At 45.9% G+C, this 19,757-nt stretch overlaps 1 protein-coding gene across 1 annotated transcript in view; it reads left to right on the top strand.

Annotated features, from left to right (window-relative positions):
* LOC139756176 (uncharacterized) overlaps positions 1 to 19,315 on the top strand; it is a 152,997-nt gene extending 133,682 nt beyond the window's left edge. Inside the window, exons 15-19 of the mRNA XM_071675363.1 lie at positions 16 to 87; positions 472 to 607; positions 2,284 to 2,432; positions 15,695 to 15,820; positions 18,898 to 19,315. Coding sequence (XP_071531464.1) covers positions 16 to 87; positions 472 to 607; positions 2,284 to 2,432; positions 15,695 to 15,820; positions 18,898 to 19,164 — 750 coding nt within the window. The 3' untranslated portion in view covers positions 19,165 to 19,315. The remainder of the gene's footprint in view (positions 1 to 15; positions 88 to 471; positions 608 to 2,283; positions 2,433 to 15,694; positions 15,821 to 18,897) is intronic.
* The last annotated feature ends 442 nt before the right edge of the window (positions 19,316 to 19,757 follow it).

Genomic DNA, 19,757 nt, shown 5'->3' with positions numbered 1-19,757 from the left:
CTTTAACCTCTACAGCTGTACAAGGAAGACGACAAGGACTGCTCCGAGCTGTGCTTCTGTGAGCTCCACGAACGCACCAGGTGTAAGGTGAGGTTCCCCTGGCTTCTTGCTGTGCCTTCGTCATTATGTATAGCCAACTTGCCACTTCGAAGTGAATGAGAGGAGATCCTCCCTCCCTCCTCGTACGTTCCGCTTGAGTGTATGTCTTTGTGGTCATCCCAATTATCAAGATGAGGGAAAACGATGAGTCTGTCAAACTTGACCTTACTGAACTAGCTTCATCCTCATTGGCGAATGGATGCTAGGCTTTCAATCCGTCCTACCTGTACTTTGCGTAGATTAAACTAAACTTTTCCCGTTTGTCCTAAACTTACTTACAGGTGCTGGACCTCACTCCCTTACCCAACCCTGACCTTTACCCCACAGGTGGTGAATGGAGCTTACCCTAATGACCCGATCTTTACCCCACAGGTGCTGGACTGCGTGGAGAATCGCCCGTGTGAGACCAGCTACGCCGTCTACAACCACAACGCCCCGGCCTACCAGGCCTACCGGGGCGAGTGCGTGTGTTACTCCGGGGACTTCATCTGCCAGCGACCCAGAGCAGGTGAGGCGACACCGTGACCTACTCAGAACACCTGGCCACGTCAGAGGGAGAGCCGTGAACACCCTTAGTCAGGTTAGAGGGAGTTCAGAACACCCATGGCCAGGCCAGAGGGAACTTAGAACACCCCAAGCTAGGCTATAGGGAGCTTGGGAGCTTAGAACACTCCTAGCTAGGCCATAGGGAACCTAGAACACCCCTAGTCAGGCCATAGGGAGCCTAGAACACTCCTAGCCAGGCCATAGGTAGCCTAGAATACCCTTAGTCAAGCCATAGGGAGCCTAGAACACTCCTAGCCAGGCCCTAGATAGCCTAGAACGCTCCTAGTCAGGCCATAGGGAGCCTAGAACACTCCTAGCCAGGCCATAGAGAGCCTAGAACGCCCCTAGTCAGGCCCTAGAGAGCCTAGAACACCCCTAGCTAGGCCATAGATTGCATAGAACGCTCCTAGTCAGGCCATAGGGAGCCTAGAACACTCCTAGTTAGGCCATAGGGAGCCTAGAACACCCCAAGCCAGGCCAGGGGGACACAAGTCATCACCCTTTCCCTTAGTAAACACATCCAAAAACATCATGACATCCCGTTGCTTGGTCTCCGTGACTGTCGCATCCTCTCCATCACCTTATCCAGCCCCTCCCCTTCCAAAATGCCCCTCCCCCTTCCCTTCCCTTTCCCCTCCCCTTCCCTTCTTCCTCGAAAACGCCCTCCTCCAACCCCCCTGCCCCCTCGCTCTGGCCTGAAATTGGTTTAACGTGTATTTCAGTCAAGCTTTTAGACACGGGTGAGTTTTGAGACAGAGGACTAGAGGGCCTGGGGGCATTAAAGCCATAGAGGCCAGATGGATGCAACGACTCTTAGAGAAAAACAGACTTTACCGACACAAGCAATTAGGGTCATAGCAAGGGGGATAAGGAAGTAGGATATGCGACGGCGTCTGAGAGTAAGAGACGTAACGCTGGAGTACTGGACGAACCAGCGCAAGATATTGGTGGCGAACGATTTGGATGGAGCATACGTTCTCCTGTTTGACGTTCACTCCAACCCGGTCGCTTCATATCGGGTTCCTTGTTGTGTTTGTTTGCACTCTGCGGTACTGGCTCGCCACGGTATTTGTAGCTAGTGTTTGGTTCTTGGATGGGAGAGACCGGGCTATTATTCGTGGTCTGATGTATCTAACGTTTTTACATCAAGTCCTGAAGCGTAAAATATGAGTTTAAATGAATCATAGCTTTAGCTGTTGTTCACTCCATTACAGCTACTTATTACATTACCAGAAGTTAACTTATATATATCTTATGTCTGTTTATAAGCATTGCTCGCTTCCTGTCGTCGTCCCTCCTCCCCCGTACGCTTCTCGTGCCAAACTTTTACCCATTTGTGTTGACTGATCTGTTGAACAGCCTGCGTCTCCCCCTCACCCAGATATATAAAGATTCCAAGTGTTAATTCTTTAAGCCTCTTGAGTACAACGGTATGATCCTTGGGTATGATGGCTTCGGTGGTCTTTGACCTAACCTCTTAAGGGTCAGGTGGTCGAAGGTCAGGCCATCATGACCTCCTAAGGGTCGTACCGTCGTCGTTTTAAAGGGTCGTACGAGAGACGACCCCCCTTCCAAGCTGCTGTGTCGTACCATCATGCTTGAGGGAGTGTTAACCTGTGTGTTTTTCGTGTGTTCCAGACGAGTTCGAACTGCCGACGGGGCTCTTCCTCCTGCTGGGGTTCAGCAAGACGGAGGAGGCGCTGCTGAGGAACGTGACACAAGGTGGCGCTGTCGACGCCCTCATCCCACTCCAGCTGATCTTCAAGACCATCTCCGCCAACATGGGAGTCAGTACCTCCACCTGTTTGGTAGTTCTCTCGTAGACTTTGTAGCCCTAGCCACCTAACAAGTGGGCCTCAGTACCTGCTGCTGCTGTTGTAGTCTACACGCCTCTCTCCACATTCCGTGTCAACCATTGTGTATTTTGTAACTGTAATGATCGTAGATACATGTAACGACGTGGTTGTTAGTCCTCATCCTGTAGTCTTTCATGACCTGTCGTAGATACACACCTCACCAGACGACAGTCTATGCTGTTGTAGTTTGTATTAGAATTATTTTTTTGCAAATTGCAGGAATAAGACTCTGATGTAATAATCAGGTATGACACGGAATTCGTAAAGTAAAGCTTAACCGCACGTAGTAAAGTATATAAAGTATATAATTATTATATGTCATAGGAAGGATAAAATGGGATACAGTACTTACACTTTGAGAACACTCCGGTCAGCGCACACGCAGAATACGCTCACCACACTTTCAAAGACGAAGAAAAACTAGAACGAATACAAAGAACAACAACTAAACCAGTTCCACCACTCATATATATATATATATATACACACACACACACACACACAGGTTTCAGTTGCTAACGTAAAGAAACATATACGTGAGTGTGTGTGTGTGTGTGTGTGTGTGTGTGTGTGTGTGTGTGTGTGTCCGTCTGTCTGTCTTTCTATGTGTTTAATTTGTACACAAACGGAAGATAACAACTTTCCCACATGTATGTCAAACCCAAAGTAATTTCTAAACCATTATCAACACAAGAAAGTCCCTCTAGACAGAAGACCCTCATCCGTTCGCGTCTTAATTGCGGAGAAAGTAGCATTATGTTCTAACATGCATCTCTCATCATGTTTAAAGGTGAACTGCTCGAAGGCAGAAGATCAATGACAGAAATCCCAGAAGAACGACCATCCATGCTCCTCTTAACCAACACATTTGGTTAAGAGTCTTTGGATATTCGTTTTGAAAAGATGATTATCGAAATAATATGAAGTTCGTCCACACACACACACACACACACACACACACACACACACACACACACACATATATATATATATATATATATATATATATATATATATATATCATAAGTATAAATGATAGATCAATCTGGTTACTCCCCATGTCAACAAAATTCTACTACTGGGTAATATATATATATATATATATATATATATATATATATATATATATATATATATATATATTTACAAGGTTCGTAAAACGGTGAATCGCTATGTAGTGAAGACACAGAGTTGTTTTAGGGGGGGGGGGGGGGGGGGTGAAGTCATCCAGTCGAAGAATTCCCGGAATAATTCTGACAGCAAGTCATTATTAACCGCGTAATTAAGAATGGTCTTATGCCTCATCAAGCCAGCGGCCCTAATGAAGCAGAGACAAAAGAGCCGAGTCTGATGACGGACCATCGATGATGGTCCCCGGGCCTCTCTCTCTCTCTGATCACGGGCCATCGATGATCCTGGACCTCTGGTTACGGACCATCGATGATCCTGGACCTCTAGTGACGGAACATCGATGATCCTGGACCTCTAGTTACGGACCATGGATGATCCTGGACCTCTAGTGACGGACCATGGATGATCCTGGACCTCTGGTTACGGACCATCGATGATCCTGGACCTCTAGTGACGGACCATGGATGATCCTGGACCTCTAGTGACGGAACATCGATGATCCTGGACCTCTGGTTACGGACCATGGATGATCCTGGACCTCTGGTTACGGACCATGGATGATCCTGGACCTCTAGTGACGGACCATGGATGATCCTGGACCTCTAGTGACGGACCATCGATGATCCTGGACCTCTGGTGACGGACCATCGATGATCCTGGACCTCTGGTGACGGACCATCGATGATCCTGGACCTCTGGTTACGGACCATCGATGATCCTGGACCTCTAGTGACGGACCATGGATGATCCTGGACCTCTCTGGTGACGGACCATGGATGATCCTGGACCTCTGGTGACGGACCATCGATGATCCTGGACCTCTGGTGACGGACCATCGATGATCCTGGACCTCTCTGGTGGCGGACCATCGATGGTCCCCGGGCCAGGCCCTCACTACTCCTCCAGGCGGGTCCTGCAGCCTCCTTGGGCACGACGGGTACGACCCTGCAGCAAGGACTGGTACGAATCTCGAGCACGACGTGCACGACCCTAGATCACGACGGGTACGACCCTTGGGTGTGATAATTTGCGAGTTTTAATTTACCTTTAAGTATTGGGTCAGAGGCCAGGCTATCATGATCAAGGAGTATGGCGTCCATACGCCTGCCTAATCAAAGGTCGTACCATCGTGCTCAAAGATTGTGCCGTTGTCGTGCTCAAAGGTCGTACCGTCGTGCTCAAAGACTGTACCGTTGTCGTGCTCAACGGTCGTACCGTCGTGCTCAAAGACTGGACCGTTGTCGTGCTCAAAGGTCGTACCGTCGTGCTCAAAGACTGTACCGTTGTCGTGCTCAACGGTCGTACCATCGTGCTCAAAGACTGTACCGTTGTCGTGCTCAACGATCGTACCGTCGTGCTCAAACGGTCGTATCGTCGTGCTCAACAGTGTTGCACCGTACTACACAGTGGTCGTTCCGTCGTACTGAAAAGGTCACCCCGTCGTCGTACTCAACTCGATCGTACCGTCGTCGTGCTCAAAACGATCGTACGTACCGTCTCGCACACGTATGGTACAGTCAGTTCTCAATGGCGTTAAGAAAACGGGCATCACCGACACACACACACACACGCCCCCCCTCGACAATAGACACAATTCCTGCAGGTGAACATCCCGCCTCCCCGGGCCGTCTTGAGGAACATATTATGTCAGAGTGCGGCAGGTGTTGGGAGCTCTGCCCAGCAGGGCTGCCTGGGGAAATCACCGTAATAGGTGGGTGGTGGTAGTGGGGGATGGCAGTGGTGTGCGCCGCCCGCACAGCTCCCACCACCACCGCTATATTGTTAACAGCTTTGCCCTAAGTATGAGGCCGTGTCAAAGGGCTCCTTTTCATCGTGATCTCGTGGTCTTTAATCCTCATTCTTACGCTTCCAATCGTCTTTCTTTTGGTGTCTGATACTCTCTTTGATGACTTGTAGGCTTCTTTCTTTTTTTTTTTTCCCCCCTTCGCTGTTTTGACTTAGGATCCGATGCCCCGTACTCCCGTCGTGGTTAGAGAGAACCTGCTTCGTAGAAGGGCTGGATGTATAGGTGTTGAGGAATCTTATTTAAGTTCTTAAATGGGTCACTCTTATGGGACTTTCATCTGTTAATGTCGCCAAGAGGGACTCCTCCTCCTACGTTGATATACAGCCATTACTTCTTCTTCCTCTTTCTTTCTCTAGTATCTACATTTTGATACACACACACACACACACACACACACACACACACACACACACACACACACAAATGTAGATAAGATAAATCCAGAATACTAAAAGATTTTGATCCATTATGGTTTATAGTCCTCATTCAATTTCACCAAATGTGCCACAGACATGAGCAAATTCATGTGCAAAGGAATTTCCTGAATACTGTTCAAGATGGGTATGACGCTCGCCCTGACTTACAGACCGGTCTCAGTAATGAGTGTGGTCTTTCTGTAAGGTTCTGGAAAAGGAAATTAGAAAGCCAATGAATAGCTTTCTACACATGAGAATTTTTCTCAGAGAAACAGCGTGGATTTAAGGAAAGGAGGTTATGCAAATGAAACGCCTCAGATTTCTACGAGAGATGAAGCTCTGTATTAGACAGAAGAGAAGTTTGGATGGATTGTTTGTTTGTGGACTGCCAGAGAGCATTTGACACTGTCCCGCGCGGGAGGCTGATAGAGAAATGAATCACCAGACAGGAATAAGGGAGAGACTCCTCCCATGGATGGAGGGAACATAGGACTCACGTCCGAGTTGCCTTCTCAGAACCCACTCTCAGAATCGATTCAGATTACCAGTGGCGTAGCACACGGTTCTCTTCTGGGACCGCTACTCTTCTTGATCTATGGATATAACTTACCAGAAGGTATGGAATCGTGCCTGAATGTATTTGCAGATGACGTGGAAAGCTTGGCATGCTTCATCTCACAAGAGGGCCTTGGCATACTCCAAAGTTGGTCTGATACATGGCTGAAGTTCAACCGGAGTGAGTGTAAAGTAACGAAGACGAGACACAGCGAAAGAAGACCTCGATATGATTATTATTCAAGAGGAAAGGAAACAATCTGCTGGTATCTCTGTGTGAGAAAGACCCGGGAGTCGATACTGTGCGCCACCTGTCGCCATAGTCCTGCCTTGCGAGAAGAGTTCAGGACACCAACTGTCTGCTGGCAAATATTAGTATACCATTCCAGTTCATGGATAAAAGGAATTACTGCTCACATCATAAGCCAAAACTGGGACATGTTTCAAAAGTTTGGTCGTCGCACCGAAAGAAGGGCATAGAGCTACTAGAGAAGGTCCGAAGGAGAGCAAACAAAGATGGTAGTAGAATTAAGACGACTCGCTTATACGTAAAGGCCAAAGGTTTTCAATCTGTCCTCTTTAGAAGAGAGAAGAATGATGAGGGACCTTTACGTGTTCCAGACAGATCGATGAGGTAGACAACTTTTTTTTTAGGAGAGCTTTGCGTCTGATGTAGGGACACAACAACACCCACAGGACTTAACATACATTTAAACAAGAAACTCGTTCAAGATGTGAGGTGGTATTATTTCAGTATGGGAGTGGTGGATGATTGGGATGAAATGACTGAAGACATTGCTCATGGCAGACACCAGCATGTGGATATATATATTGTATGATGAGAGAATGTTCAGGAGATGGTGTCTTACGAGTGTAAACTCCTTCCCCTTTCAGTTCACTCATGTAATTACTGATGATTACACACACACACACACACACAAACACACACACACACACAGAGTGATGCAGTGGTGGTTTTTCGTTCCTGAACACTAGTCATCTTGGGCCCTTCCGGGGTCGGTTCTGCATAGGGTTCGAATCCTTGGTGAGGCGGTCAGTCCACAGCCAACCCAGCTGTTCATCCTACTCTTGGAGTTGGTCGATAAACAGATACCTGGCTTAGGCTAGTGTGTGTGTGTATGTGTGTGTTTTGCGTACATGTGCCTTTACTTTTTATGTGCACACAGACAGACAGAGACACAAACACACACACGTCCACACACACACACACACACACACACTTGACTTGTGGTTTTGCTCGGTGGATGTGCATTGCGGGAGCTCCTGGTGTTAACCAGGACCACTTTTTTTAAGGTCCCTGTAGCCTAGGGCTGCGCTACGTACACAATGACATTGACTCTTACAATTAGAAGTTCTCTGACGAGACTGTACTCCAAGTGGCGTAGCCTCGCCAAAGGCGTGAGTCTTCACTCGCGGTGTACCGTCTTAGAACACACGATACCCCCCCAACAGACAGGATTCGAACCCAGGACCTTATGCGTGGGAGGCGGGAACGTTACCGCGTGGCTATGGTTACGTCCCTAATAGGGAAATGACTAGTTTGATTACTGGTAATCAAATACCCTTCGTCTCACACACATGAGTAACGGGGTCTAGATAGGTCAAATCCCATCAGACTCGCACCAGCAGCAGCGCTCTCTCTCTCTCTCTCTCTCTCTCTCTCTCTCTCTCTTTCTCTCTCTCTTTCTAATCAATCTGTTGGTGTGGAGAGAGTCCTGCGTGCATGGTTTTGTACTAAATATATTCACATTTTTTCCATAAGTGAAAGGCCCATTAAGATTAATTAAGTCCCTCATAGAATTAGAGTTAATACGCCGGCCATCGACAGCATCAGTAAAGCCAATCCCTCTACTACCGAGCGTATACACATATGTATGATATAGATTTCAGGATTTGTCACCTGCTAACTCATTAATAAGTCAGAGAAACTCCGACATTCAGGTGTGTGTGTGTGTGTGTGTGTGTGTGTGTGTCTGTGTGCGCGCATATCTCGTTTTCTGTGACGAGTAAATACATTAATGTTAAAAAGGCCAAAACACTTCTTTTTTTTCTTTCTTTAATATAACTGATGAGTAAAATACGAGAAGTGAAAAAAAAAAATTATCATAAATGACACTTAGCATATTCGATATTTCATTAGATAAATATTCTGTTTAATGAGTTATATTTTACGTCTCTTGAAAACATTCTGTACTTTTCATTAATTCTTTCTTAAAGATTCCGTTCAGCTAAATATTTTTTTTTCTATTCTCGTTATACAGAAATGGAGAAGTTCCTCCTATACATACATAATGTCACTGTACAGTGGAAAATTTCAGTCTTTATACTCCATTCTTTTTAATAGTCGAGACGAAAAATATAAATCTTTAATTTTCCCTGGCCAACAGAGAGTCATTACCAACTTGGAAAGCAATGGCCCGAGTACAGTCATTGACTTTACTCAATGAGGAAGGAAAATGACCTCAAAAAAAGATAGTGGGGAGGAGGTGGATTGAATTAGGGGGTGTCCGAATTACCACTGTGGTAGAGAGGCGCGCCTGACTGTGGTGGGTAATGATGATGTCTCACATGACCAGGGGCAGAGGATGAACAGGGGCTCGCGGGCTCGCTCATGGCGAGCCGAGTCATTCACTGACGTACCCCAAGCGAATGAGTTTGGTCTATGATCCTGTGGTCACTGCTGAGAGAGAGAGAGAGAGAGAGAGAGAGAGAGAGAGAGAGAGAGAGAGAGAGAGAGAGAGAGAGAGAGAGAGGAATTGTATATTCTCTCCAGCCAGTGACAAGGAATGGTGAATTGTATTCTCCAGTCACTGCTCAGGAGCGAGGGATCACTCCACAGTCACTGCTGGAGGAAACGATACACCATCCTCTCATCACTGCTAGGGAGGGATAGACTCTTGTCCAGTCACTGTTAAGAAACTGTCACCAAATCCCCAGTCACTGCCTGAGAGCAATGATCAATACTGCAGTGACTGATAAGGGAAAGATGAATATAATCCATGTCACTGCATGGAAAAGACGTGTGATTTTTTTCAGTGATTACCTTTACGATAAGGTATCATAATTCCTGATAAGGTATCATAATTCCTAATACCATTAAGGAACTGGGAAATTATTGACCCGGTTATTATCCCCACGCGAACAAATTTCTAAGTGTGGCAAAGGTGCCATAAATCATTTCCCCATTTCCTATGTCGCCGTTGCGATAAATTAGTTATATTCCCAGCCCCCATTACTCCCACAACCCATCAGTGGGAATTATTTCCTCCCCAAATGTCAACTGAAGAAAATTAGTTATAATCAGAGACGGATAATTTCCCCATAATTGCCCCTTAACGAAACTGTGGCAATCTTTTCATTTGTCAGTTTATGCTATGAACGATTCCTAAATTTCCCATCTCCACCTACCATCATCACCAGAGGTCTGTGAATCATACCCTAGTCACCAGAAATGGTAGGGTAGATTCATCCCCCACATCCCATCACTAGAATCTTAATTAGTCCATTTTTTGCGACAGTGTTACTGTTCTTGACTCATTCCAACACGAATTATCCCCATTAGCTAGCACTGAGCTATGGGATATCTTTTAGAATTATTATGAGAAATGTATGTATTACGGTTACACTTACAGAATACTGAAGTAGGAAATGGGTTATGATTGGTGAGGACATGGTCATGAAAGCAAGTGTTTTTAGACACACACACACACGATTATTTAGAAGGAACTGTGTTTATAAGACAGCTGGCTGTCTGTATTTTGTGATACGACTATTTTGGTAACATAGATTTTTTCCCTGACAAATCTCTGATGTGAATTATACCAAATTCACTTTTCCACCTAACGTACTAACAGTCTCAGTAGGCACTAAATCTAACAACTTATGTTCCTAACGGTGCTAATGGGTTTCTTCAGCAGTGTTTACCCTCCACATTAAAACAGTGTTAGGGAAGTATAGACCTTGTGATTCTCTGATCTTGGGATAGGATTTTGTGCATCTTTTCCTCAGCGATGCTTCTAAAACTGCCGACAGTAACTAGGTACACTGAATAAACCTTGCTGCTTAAAACACATGTAAAAAAAAACACATATACCATGAGGGGGGTTTTTAGAAAAAGAATTTAAAAAAAGAGGACTCGTGTGATTTATGGTGTGAGATAGAGCCACTGGGGGGGGGGGGGGGGACACGGTAATATTTAAGAGAGTGATGTAAAACAAAGTGGACACGTAATTTCCCCTCCGCGTCCGGGCCTTCAGCCTCCCGCCTCCTCCAACCACCTCGCACTTACACCCACCTCCTGGAACCTGACCTTCATAACTCCCGCCTTCAACCCCAGTCCACACTCGTCTGGTTTGAGAGGCCGTTTTCTCATAGCGACCGACACGGCAGGGTACCAAAATCCAGGCCGGAGTCGAAGAAGAAGCCGTGTGGGTTGAAAAGACAGGGTGGCGACCGTCTCTTGACGGCGGGGTGGGTGGGAGTTTTGCGGTTGAAGAGGGAAGGGGAATGGAGAAGAGAGGAGCAAAGACTCCAAAACTTCGCTTCACGAGGAGAGAAACAGACTCAGAGGTTCACTGTTTACAAGTCCGAGGATGAATTACGGTTTTCGATGATGACTTGAGTCGTTGCGCTTTCTCCCACCATCCAGGGTGAGGGAGGGAGGATATTTCTCAGGGTCCCAGTTGTGGGTAGTGTGTCCAGTTTCCATTGGGGGGTAACGTCGACTACGGCTGGAAAGATATGACCTCAGACATCTAAGAGAAGGAATGAGGTTCAGGCGAGTTGCACAGGTGAGCGGCACCCAGACTATCAGACGTTCTGTAGAAGAGAGAAACGCATGCCATTAACCTCCCAGTAGGGCAGTAAGTCTACGGACGTACCTAGGCACATTTCACTACCTCATGAAAGATATAGCTGCTGAGCTCTCACATAAACTCTGCGGACTTCTTCACCCGTGTTTCACTACCTCGCATCATGCCAAATGCCCCTGGTTCCCAGACTTTATAAAAAGTACATAAACACACCATCAAACTTTACACAAACACAATGGGATAAAAAAAGAAATTCACCGATTATTTCACCAACTTATCGCCAACACAGCAGAATGTTTGTGGTCTTTTCAACTCCCGTTTTCACTCGGAAAACATTGTGTGTATGGTGCAGTGTACGCGAGAGCAAATATTGATAAAGACGTGCATTAACTTAGAGTTTTACGAAGGGGGAAGGATGAATATAACACATAACAGATAAAGGACACAACATCAACAACAACTTTGAGTGAAAGTATTAGACTACTTTCCATCATTAGGTGAAAGTGCAGCACAGAATCGTACTTAAACATTAGCCTGTTTTTCCCATACTAGAGATCGATCCTTTATTTCACCAGTAAACAAGATAGATTCCTTTTTTTTTAACCTAAATCATCAGAATTGTTGACCACAACGTAAGAGCAGCCATTGCAAACCAGGTAGGACTGTCGACATCAAATGTTACTTTCCGCCGACACGAACAGTTTCGTGAGGAATGACAGTATACACCATGGTGTACATACGCATATACGTACACTAGATCATGGTGACATGTATTTATACACTCGTGTATTACACAACTAATGCTCGTACTTTGGGGCGAGTGGTGTAATTCCTCAACGTGTGGTCAAGGATTTTGATGTACATCAGATCTGTAAGGGTATTCTTCTCTATCGGTCTGAGGTCTTTATCTATATATATATATATATATATATATATACCTCTTATAATGGGTAATATCTCTTCCTTCTAAGATTAAGTCCCAGGTTAAGACACCATACCCAAAGGTCACCCGATCGTGGTCGGTGAGGGGTCTACACTAATATATAAGCACGTCAGTTTGACCAACGTGATGGATTTCTCTGACTTGAGCGGGTCCTGGTGGGGTATATTAATACTGGAGTGAGTCATACGACTGTGGGTGTAGTGTGGTGTGGGGTAGCGTTAATGGAACCACTTCCATGTAGAAATAACATCGCTGGCGGATCACCCTTGCGATGGCCCTGGTACAAAAGCTAATGGTGTAGCATCCTCCGGGTTTATCGAACGTCGGACGTCCAGGTCTTCGTCAATAGCTTGTCCTGGTGGTGATAGCAGACCAGTGGTGTTGCGACATCATGTCCCGGTGTTGAGGGCTTGAGGCGAGCGCCCTGGTGTTTGTTGATGATGATACATCCTCCGGATCTTGAAGAGGTATGACGTCCTGGTCATCTAACCCCGTGTAGCGATGATGTTGCACTGCCTTCTGGTAACAGTGAATGGGGATGGGTCTTAGTGCTAGATAATGGTGGTGTATCGTGGCGTGTGTTGATGTCTCTGTGGTCTGCTGGTATGATCGAGTTGTGTTGTACACTATCATCATCAATGGTTTTATACTCTGATCGTATATAGTGTTACTTTACCTCTAGCGCCCTTGGTACTTAGTGGTATTAATGGTAGTCTATGCTGGTATCACGTAATGGTGTTGCATTAAGTGGCGGCGTTAATCTGTGGTATTAATGGTACAATGTTATGGTATTACTGAATCGCATGTATAAATAATAATTATTAACATATAATTAATCATGGTGAGAAAATCCTCTTCTCCCATCATTTATCAGTTTATTCCACAACAATTATTCATATCTTTTTATGTTAGTGGAGATGGTATGGGAAACTGAACACCCTAATTAAGTTTACCTTCTACACTTATCTGCAGCTCCCAATCCACCACAACCAGGTCTCGCAGACCTTCCCATGGTTTACCCCGGGCGCTTCACATGCCCTGGTTCAGTCCAGTGACATCACGTCGACCCCTTTTATAACACATCGTTCCACTTCACACTATCCCGTGCACGTCTTTTACCCTCTGGCATGTTCGGTCCCCGACCATTCAAAAGCTTTTACATATATATATATATATATATATATATATATATATATATATATATATATATATATATATATATATGAAAAAGCCTGTGCTCTGAGATTATGAGAAGAACCTGGTGGCTCACATGGGTCGATGTTAGTGCTGGACCCACACCCACACTACTAACTTTGAATACTTAATAAAAAAAAAAAAGAATTTGGGCAAAGGTGGAGGGAGTGGAGGGCGTGGCTTGTGTATCGAGTGTCACACCATCCATCTTCACTACATCAACCCGTCCCTCATCCTTATTATGCTCCATCTTTCTTTATATAGGCCGGTCGATGACATGGATGTAACCTTGTAATATAGTATGAATATATATATATATATATATATATATATATATATATATATATATATATATATATATATATATATATATATATAAAACTGTGTGTGTGTGTGTGTGTGTGTGTGTGTGGGGTGTGTTGTGTGTGTGTGTGGGGTGTGTGTGTGGGGTGTGTGTGTGTGGGGTGTGTGTGTGTGGGGTGTGTGTGTGTGGGGTGTGTGTGTGTGGTGTGTGTGTGTGTGTGTGGTGTGTGTGTGTGTGGGTGTGTGTGATTACTATATGTGTATGACAGGAAGAGAGTTTTACACTCATGTTGCCTTCTCTCTTACCCTTGTATATGTACACATACATACACACACACACACACACACAGCTCTTGGGGAGGATGGTCAGTTGCTCTAACCGCTACACCACAGAGGCCCGTGCGTGTATGTGTGTGTGTGTATGTGTGTGTGTGTGTGTGTGTGCTCCTGTGTGTGTGCTGACAGACCTGGTAAGTGTACAGAGAAGAGCGCTTTGCAATTTTATCGTTCTGAAGGTTCGGCGTGTGCTGAGGCTTTCGTTTGAGAAACCGCCGTCAGATACAAAGTTACAAGTCGGTATGTAAAGCTGTCAAAGAAACCCATGGTCACTAGGCTGCCCCCCCACCGCAACCTCTACTCCCTGCGCGCGATCTTCCCACCAGACACCCCGCTGCGTCCTCGTACATTTTGTGAACCGCCATTTCAACAGACCCTAACCTAGAGCGCCCTCACTATTGTTGATTCCCTTTCTTTCCCCCCCTGTATGTGTGCAGCTTCTAAAGGCTTTCCTCACCTGCTTCTTCAGTCCTTAGTGCATTATCTTATCCCCCTGTCACCATGGTAGGTGTCTTGTTAATGTGGACAATAAACGCGCTGAACATTATATATATATATATATATATATATATATATATTCCCGGTTTTCTGGCGTCCCCCTTACCCACTCCTCCTCCCTCCAGTAATCAGGAGCCCCTGAGAGCGCTAACGCTGTGGCCAGGCAGAGCTTAATGCCCGAAATCCAGGCTATTACCCCATTTGTCTTCTGCTTCCCAGCTGCTCCTCGCTTTTCATCACCAACCTTTCTCTTTATGCTTCACACCTCTCCTCCCCACCACACCCGGGGTGTTTCCTACGTGTCCTATACTCCAGTCAGAGCCTAATGTCTTTTAGACTCTCTATCTTATCTATCTATCTATCTATTTCTCTTCCTCTCACTCTCTCTGCTGTTATTTCACTTCGCTCATTTCATCTACAGTTTAGTTCTCCAAATCATCGTTGGTCTTCAGAATCCAGTACCATTAAGTGCGTTATCTCTGGCTGTAAAGTGCGTTAGCTTTCCCCCAAATGCGTTATCTGTGTATTTGGGTGAATGAGCCATGAAGTAATTGCATTAACTGCTACAAGTCTACTGTCATCTAAGTGCGTTATCCTGCAGTAAGTGCGTTAGCTGTGAAGTCCATTAGGTATGCAATGAGTCCATTAGCTGATCACCCAGTGCGTTAGCTTTGGAATAAGTACGTTAACTGTGCAGCAAGAGCATTAGCTGTGTAGTAGGTGTATTAGCAGTCCACAAAATGCGACAGCTCTGCAGTACATACGTTAGCTGTGCAGCGAGTGCTGTTGCTGAGCCGTGAGTGCATTCGTTCTACAGTGAGTGCGTTAGCTCTACAATAAGTGCGCTATATAATTGTGTAGTAAGTTCACTAGCCATGCGGTAAATACGTTATCTATGTAAGAAGTATGTTAGCTCTACAGTAAGTGCGTTAGCTGTGCGGTGGCTCTGCACTGGATGCATTAGCCCTGGACGCCAGTACACGAGCCGTGCATTTTAAGTGTGCCACCCGTGCAGTAAGTGCGTTAGCCCTATAGTAATGTCATACCTTGTTCACCCCTCCAGCAACGTGGGGTTGTAAGCGTCGCGCGCAAAGCGTGGCACTGTCTCGTTCCAGGATGATGTGCAGGGCCCGTTTAACCACCTCCCCCACCTTACCTCCCACTCTTCCGTCTTCCAGGAGGAGTGTCGCCTGGAGCTGTCGCAACACACGGTGGACAACCTGGTGCTGCAGGTGAGGTATTTCCAGAGGTCGCCCGGCGTCAGGAACAACACCTACACCCTCTACATGCTGCAGGAGGAACGGGTGGGTAGTTAATGTATCGACGTGTGTATGTATGTGAGTCTCCTTCTCTCTCTCTCTCTCTCTCTCTCTCTCTCTCTCTCTCTCTCTAAGAGAGACCTCAATGGAATGGAATGACGATACACAGATGTGATGATGTTGATAAGGACCTCATCGTACATAATACCAGACGTTAGTTTATGCACACACACACCCACACACACACCCACACACTCAGGGTCCTGGTCTACCTACAAGGGGGTTGGGTGAGAGGAGGGAGGTTCCGGTGTTTCCCAGATTTACAGCTCGAGTTAATGGTCACGAGTGGTGATAGAACAGGCAAGTTCTCCTGCTCTTAACTCTGGCCAGTGGCGTGGCTGTCTATATATATATATATATATATATATATATATATATATATATATATATATACTCTTTCTCTCTCTCTTACACACACACACACACACTATCTAGCTACGTTTCTTCGTTGTGTATCAACTGACGTACATTTCTCTCTTGTATCTCCCCTTATGATGTGATTATTACACGAAAATGCACTTGGGAACTTATCGTGTTTCATTTTCCTCGTAGACTCACAGTATATATATATATATATATATATATATATATATAAATCACTCTAGAACTTAAAAGGTATTTTTCGCTTTTCATCTGGAGATGTAAGACAGCAGGGGGATGCATTACATGTTTATAAAAACAGTAAGGGTCAGAGATGATGGCTGTATTATGCGGCAGCAGGAGGGGGTGTGTGGTGTGGGTGGGAAGTTTACCCGGCCAAAAGATTTTCACCCAAGTTTGGGCCACAAAAGGACCTGTGAAATACGACTCCCAATTGACTCTCGATCCCTGGAACCCCCTTAGATGGAATTCCAGTGCTGGAAAGACATTCCACGACTCCTCCCTCTCCCTCCTTTGATCCTTCTTATGAAGAATTTTTCTATGTGTTATCCTCTGCATGGATCGCACATATCGCAAATGTACTCTGATGCTATTTTTTTTTTTTCCCTCCTTGAAGTTCGATATTGGTAAATAAAGGAAGAAATCTTGGTTACCAGTAGTATTAATCCCAGGGAGGTCAGTATTTTCAAGGTGTCTGGGATCAGAGGAGGTGGTCAAGCCCTCTGGTAGTGTGTGTGTGTGTGTGTGTGTGTGTGTGGTAGTGTGTGTAATAGTGTGTAGTAGTGTGTGTGGTAGTGAGTGTGTGTGTGTGGGGTAGTGTGTGTGTGTGTGTGTGTGTGTGTGTGTGTGTGTGTGTGTGTGTGTGTGTGTGTGGGTGGGTGGGTGGATTTTACAACCTCACCAACAGACTTGACCTGATCACCCAAGAATTAATCCTCCTACCTTTTATTTTTCTCTCTTTAATGACAATGCTGACCTTTCCCGTATCTGCAGTTAATGCTACTGAACTGGTCTATGTACACAACTTCACCACGACGAGTAAATGGGCGCTGAACCTTCTTTCCGTGGACTCTATCTATCAAAAGTAATTTGCTTCATCTACCACATCGTAGTTTGTAAAAGTTTCTGTTTATGAGAGAGTTTTAATGGTAGAAAAACCATCATTTCACAAAACGATGACTATGTGAGCCATTCGTGCACATGTGGCCAGCCTGTTATGTACATGTTGCCACATGTGATCATTTCTCGTACATCTGCCCATCCTATGTACATGTGATCAACCTCTGTAGATGTAGCCATCCCTTTCAGTGCGATCAGTCCTCGTACATACAATCAGTCCATGTACACATGTGATCAGCCTATGTACATGCGGTCACCTGGCGTCCATGTGACCAGCCACGTACATGGAATTAACCCGTATACATGTGGCAAATACATGCACATGTGGCCGGGCCGTGTATAAGTGGCCATCACATGCGAAAGAGGTAAAGACCTGTGCTTCACAAGTAGGAAGAGAGGAGGATGAGTGGTTCCGCGTCAAGGCGGGGTCAGCACCGAAGGTGTGTGAGATGTCGCCATGGCTGTTTAATCTCTTTATGGATGGGATGGTGAGGGTGGGTAAATGTCAGGGGCCTTGGAACGAGGAGCCATCAGCGCTGATGGTCCAAACGTCTCTCCTGAACACTCCCCAGGAAGCTCTCGTGTGTGTGGGGAGAGACAGGTGAGTGTGTTGCCTCGCCAAGTGGTTGGTTGCCTGCGGCTGAAGATGGTGTCACACACGGTATGACAGAGGGAGGTGCGAGCTCCTCCCGCTGACATCAAAGAAGGTATACTTCGTGAAATTTTACTGGGTGAAGACACTCATTGTGTGTGTGAGGGAGGGAAAGAGAAGGATCACAACTGTCTTCGATTGTTCTCTTCACTTTATTCTTCTCTCGGTCTCTCATTCCTTCTCTGCAGCTTCTTGTTTCTTTTTTTCCTCTTCATACTTTTTCTGTCTTTTATCCCTTTTTTTTCCTCATCTGCAATCAATATTTTTTTCTCTGTCGGTGTCTTTTTGTTTTCCCCGATCACTCATAGACGCCTCTAGTCTCTTCCTCTCCATATACATCCCAGTCTCTCCTTCCCTCCATCTGTTTCAATCTGTTCCTCTTGCTCAGGGTTTGTTCAAGCACGACTGCACAACTTACACAGACCCACAGTAGGGAGAAGCCTTCTGAATTGGCTAGCCTTCCTTCGTTGTATTTCCTGGAATGTCCAAACTTAACGGGACTGTATTTTTCTGGGATACGGGTATGAACCCAGGAAACTGATGTTTCCATCACCAGTACCTTGACCCAAACTCGTATACTGTTTCTCTTTCCTTGTGAGTATGTGGCAGTTGATTCTGGACAGCACTGGATCGTTTTGATTACTATTTCATTCCAGACTCCCTGCTACTTCCCTGCTGGTAGAAATTGTTCCTTTCAGAGTCTGTCGTCGTTCGGGAATATAGAGCTGGTGTGATTCCAGGAACTTTGATAGTTCCAGCATTAACTACTACTCTCTTTCCCGAGCAGATGATGGTTCCAGCACTAGCAGCTTGCTGTCGTTCCAGAACCTCTGATGGCTCCAGTACCAGCAGCTGCTGTCATTCCATGACCTTGTATAGTTCCAGGACTAACCGCTTGCCGTCATTCCAGAACCGTTGCGAGAAGCCCATCCTGAAGGTGGCGGAAATGATCAACCGTCGGGACGCCAGGATCCATCACGACGTGCGTCTCTCCCTCTTCGTCCTGGCCGAGGTCGTCGACAACGTGCCCAGTCCGCAGCGGATCAGCGGCGGGCGGCCCTCCCCCCGGAACGTGGGCGTCGGGGCGTGCTGGTGGGTGTGGGTGACGACGACCTTGCCGCTGGCGCTCGCCGGAAGAATTCACGCGGGGGATTGGAGGACGGCGACTCTCTTGTGATACATCTGCCAGACTGGCTCTTTTAGGCTCTTTTTAAAGTGACTGGTTCTTTAGGTTCTTTTTAAGTGACTGGTTAAAGACATAAGGGTGTAAATATCAACTTTTAGCGTGAATAAGAACTACCCACACACTGGGTCTGTAAATATACTAGACTCACCTCTTTTTTTTTTCTTCCTGAGATTTTTAAATGTATTCCAAGCCTCGGTGGAGGCACCAATCAAGACAGGAGGTGCTCACAACACATCGCCACGCAAGTCCCCGACTGCCTGCAGGTGGGAGGCGCTTCCTTTGCTCGATCGTTTGTGTTCGATGTGTGTGTGTGTGTGATCCGTGAAGGTCCTTAAGCCAGCTCCTGTCCTTCGGGCTGATGTCGTGCGCGTTTCTGTTGTTCCTCAACTGGCGTCTGCAAGATCACAAGAGCAGAGAACACGTTTAGGAGGGGGGGGATGAACCAAGATACGGTACCACCATCAAATGAGTTAAATCATACAAGAAACAGAAGTGTGACGAGAAATGAAACACTCGATCATGGTTCCATTCGAAGGTGAAAGGATTCACACTTCGATTAGTTTTAAAAGAGACTTTATTCAGAT

The sequence above is a fragment of the Panulirus ornatus genome, chromosome 20 (assembly GCF_036320965.1).
Source record: "Panulirus ornatus isolate Po-2019 chromosome 20, ASM3632096v1, whole genome shotgun sequence".
Classification (NCBI taxonomy): Eukaryota; Metazoa; Arthropoda; class Malacostraca; order Decapoda; family Palinuridae; genus Panulirus; species Panulirus ornatus.
This window is presented reverse-complemented; position numbering and strand designations above follow the sequence as displayed.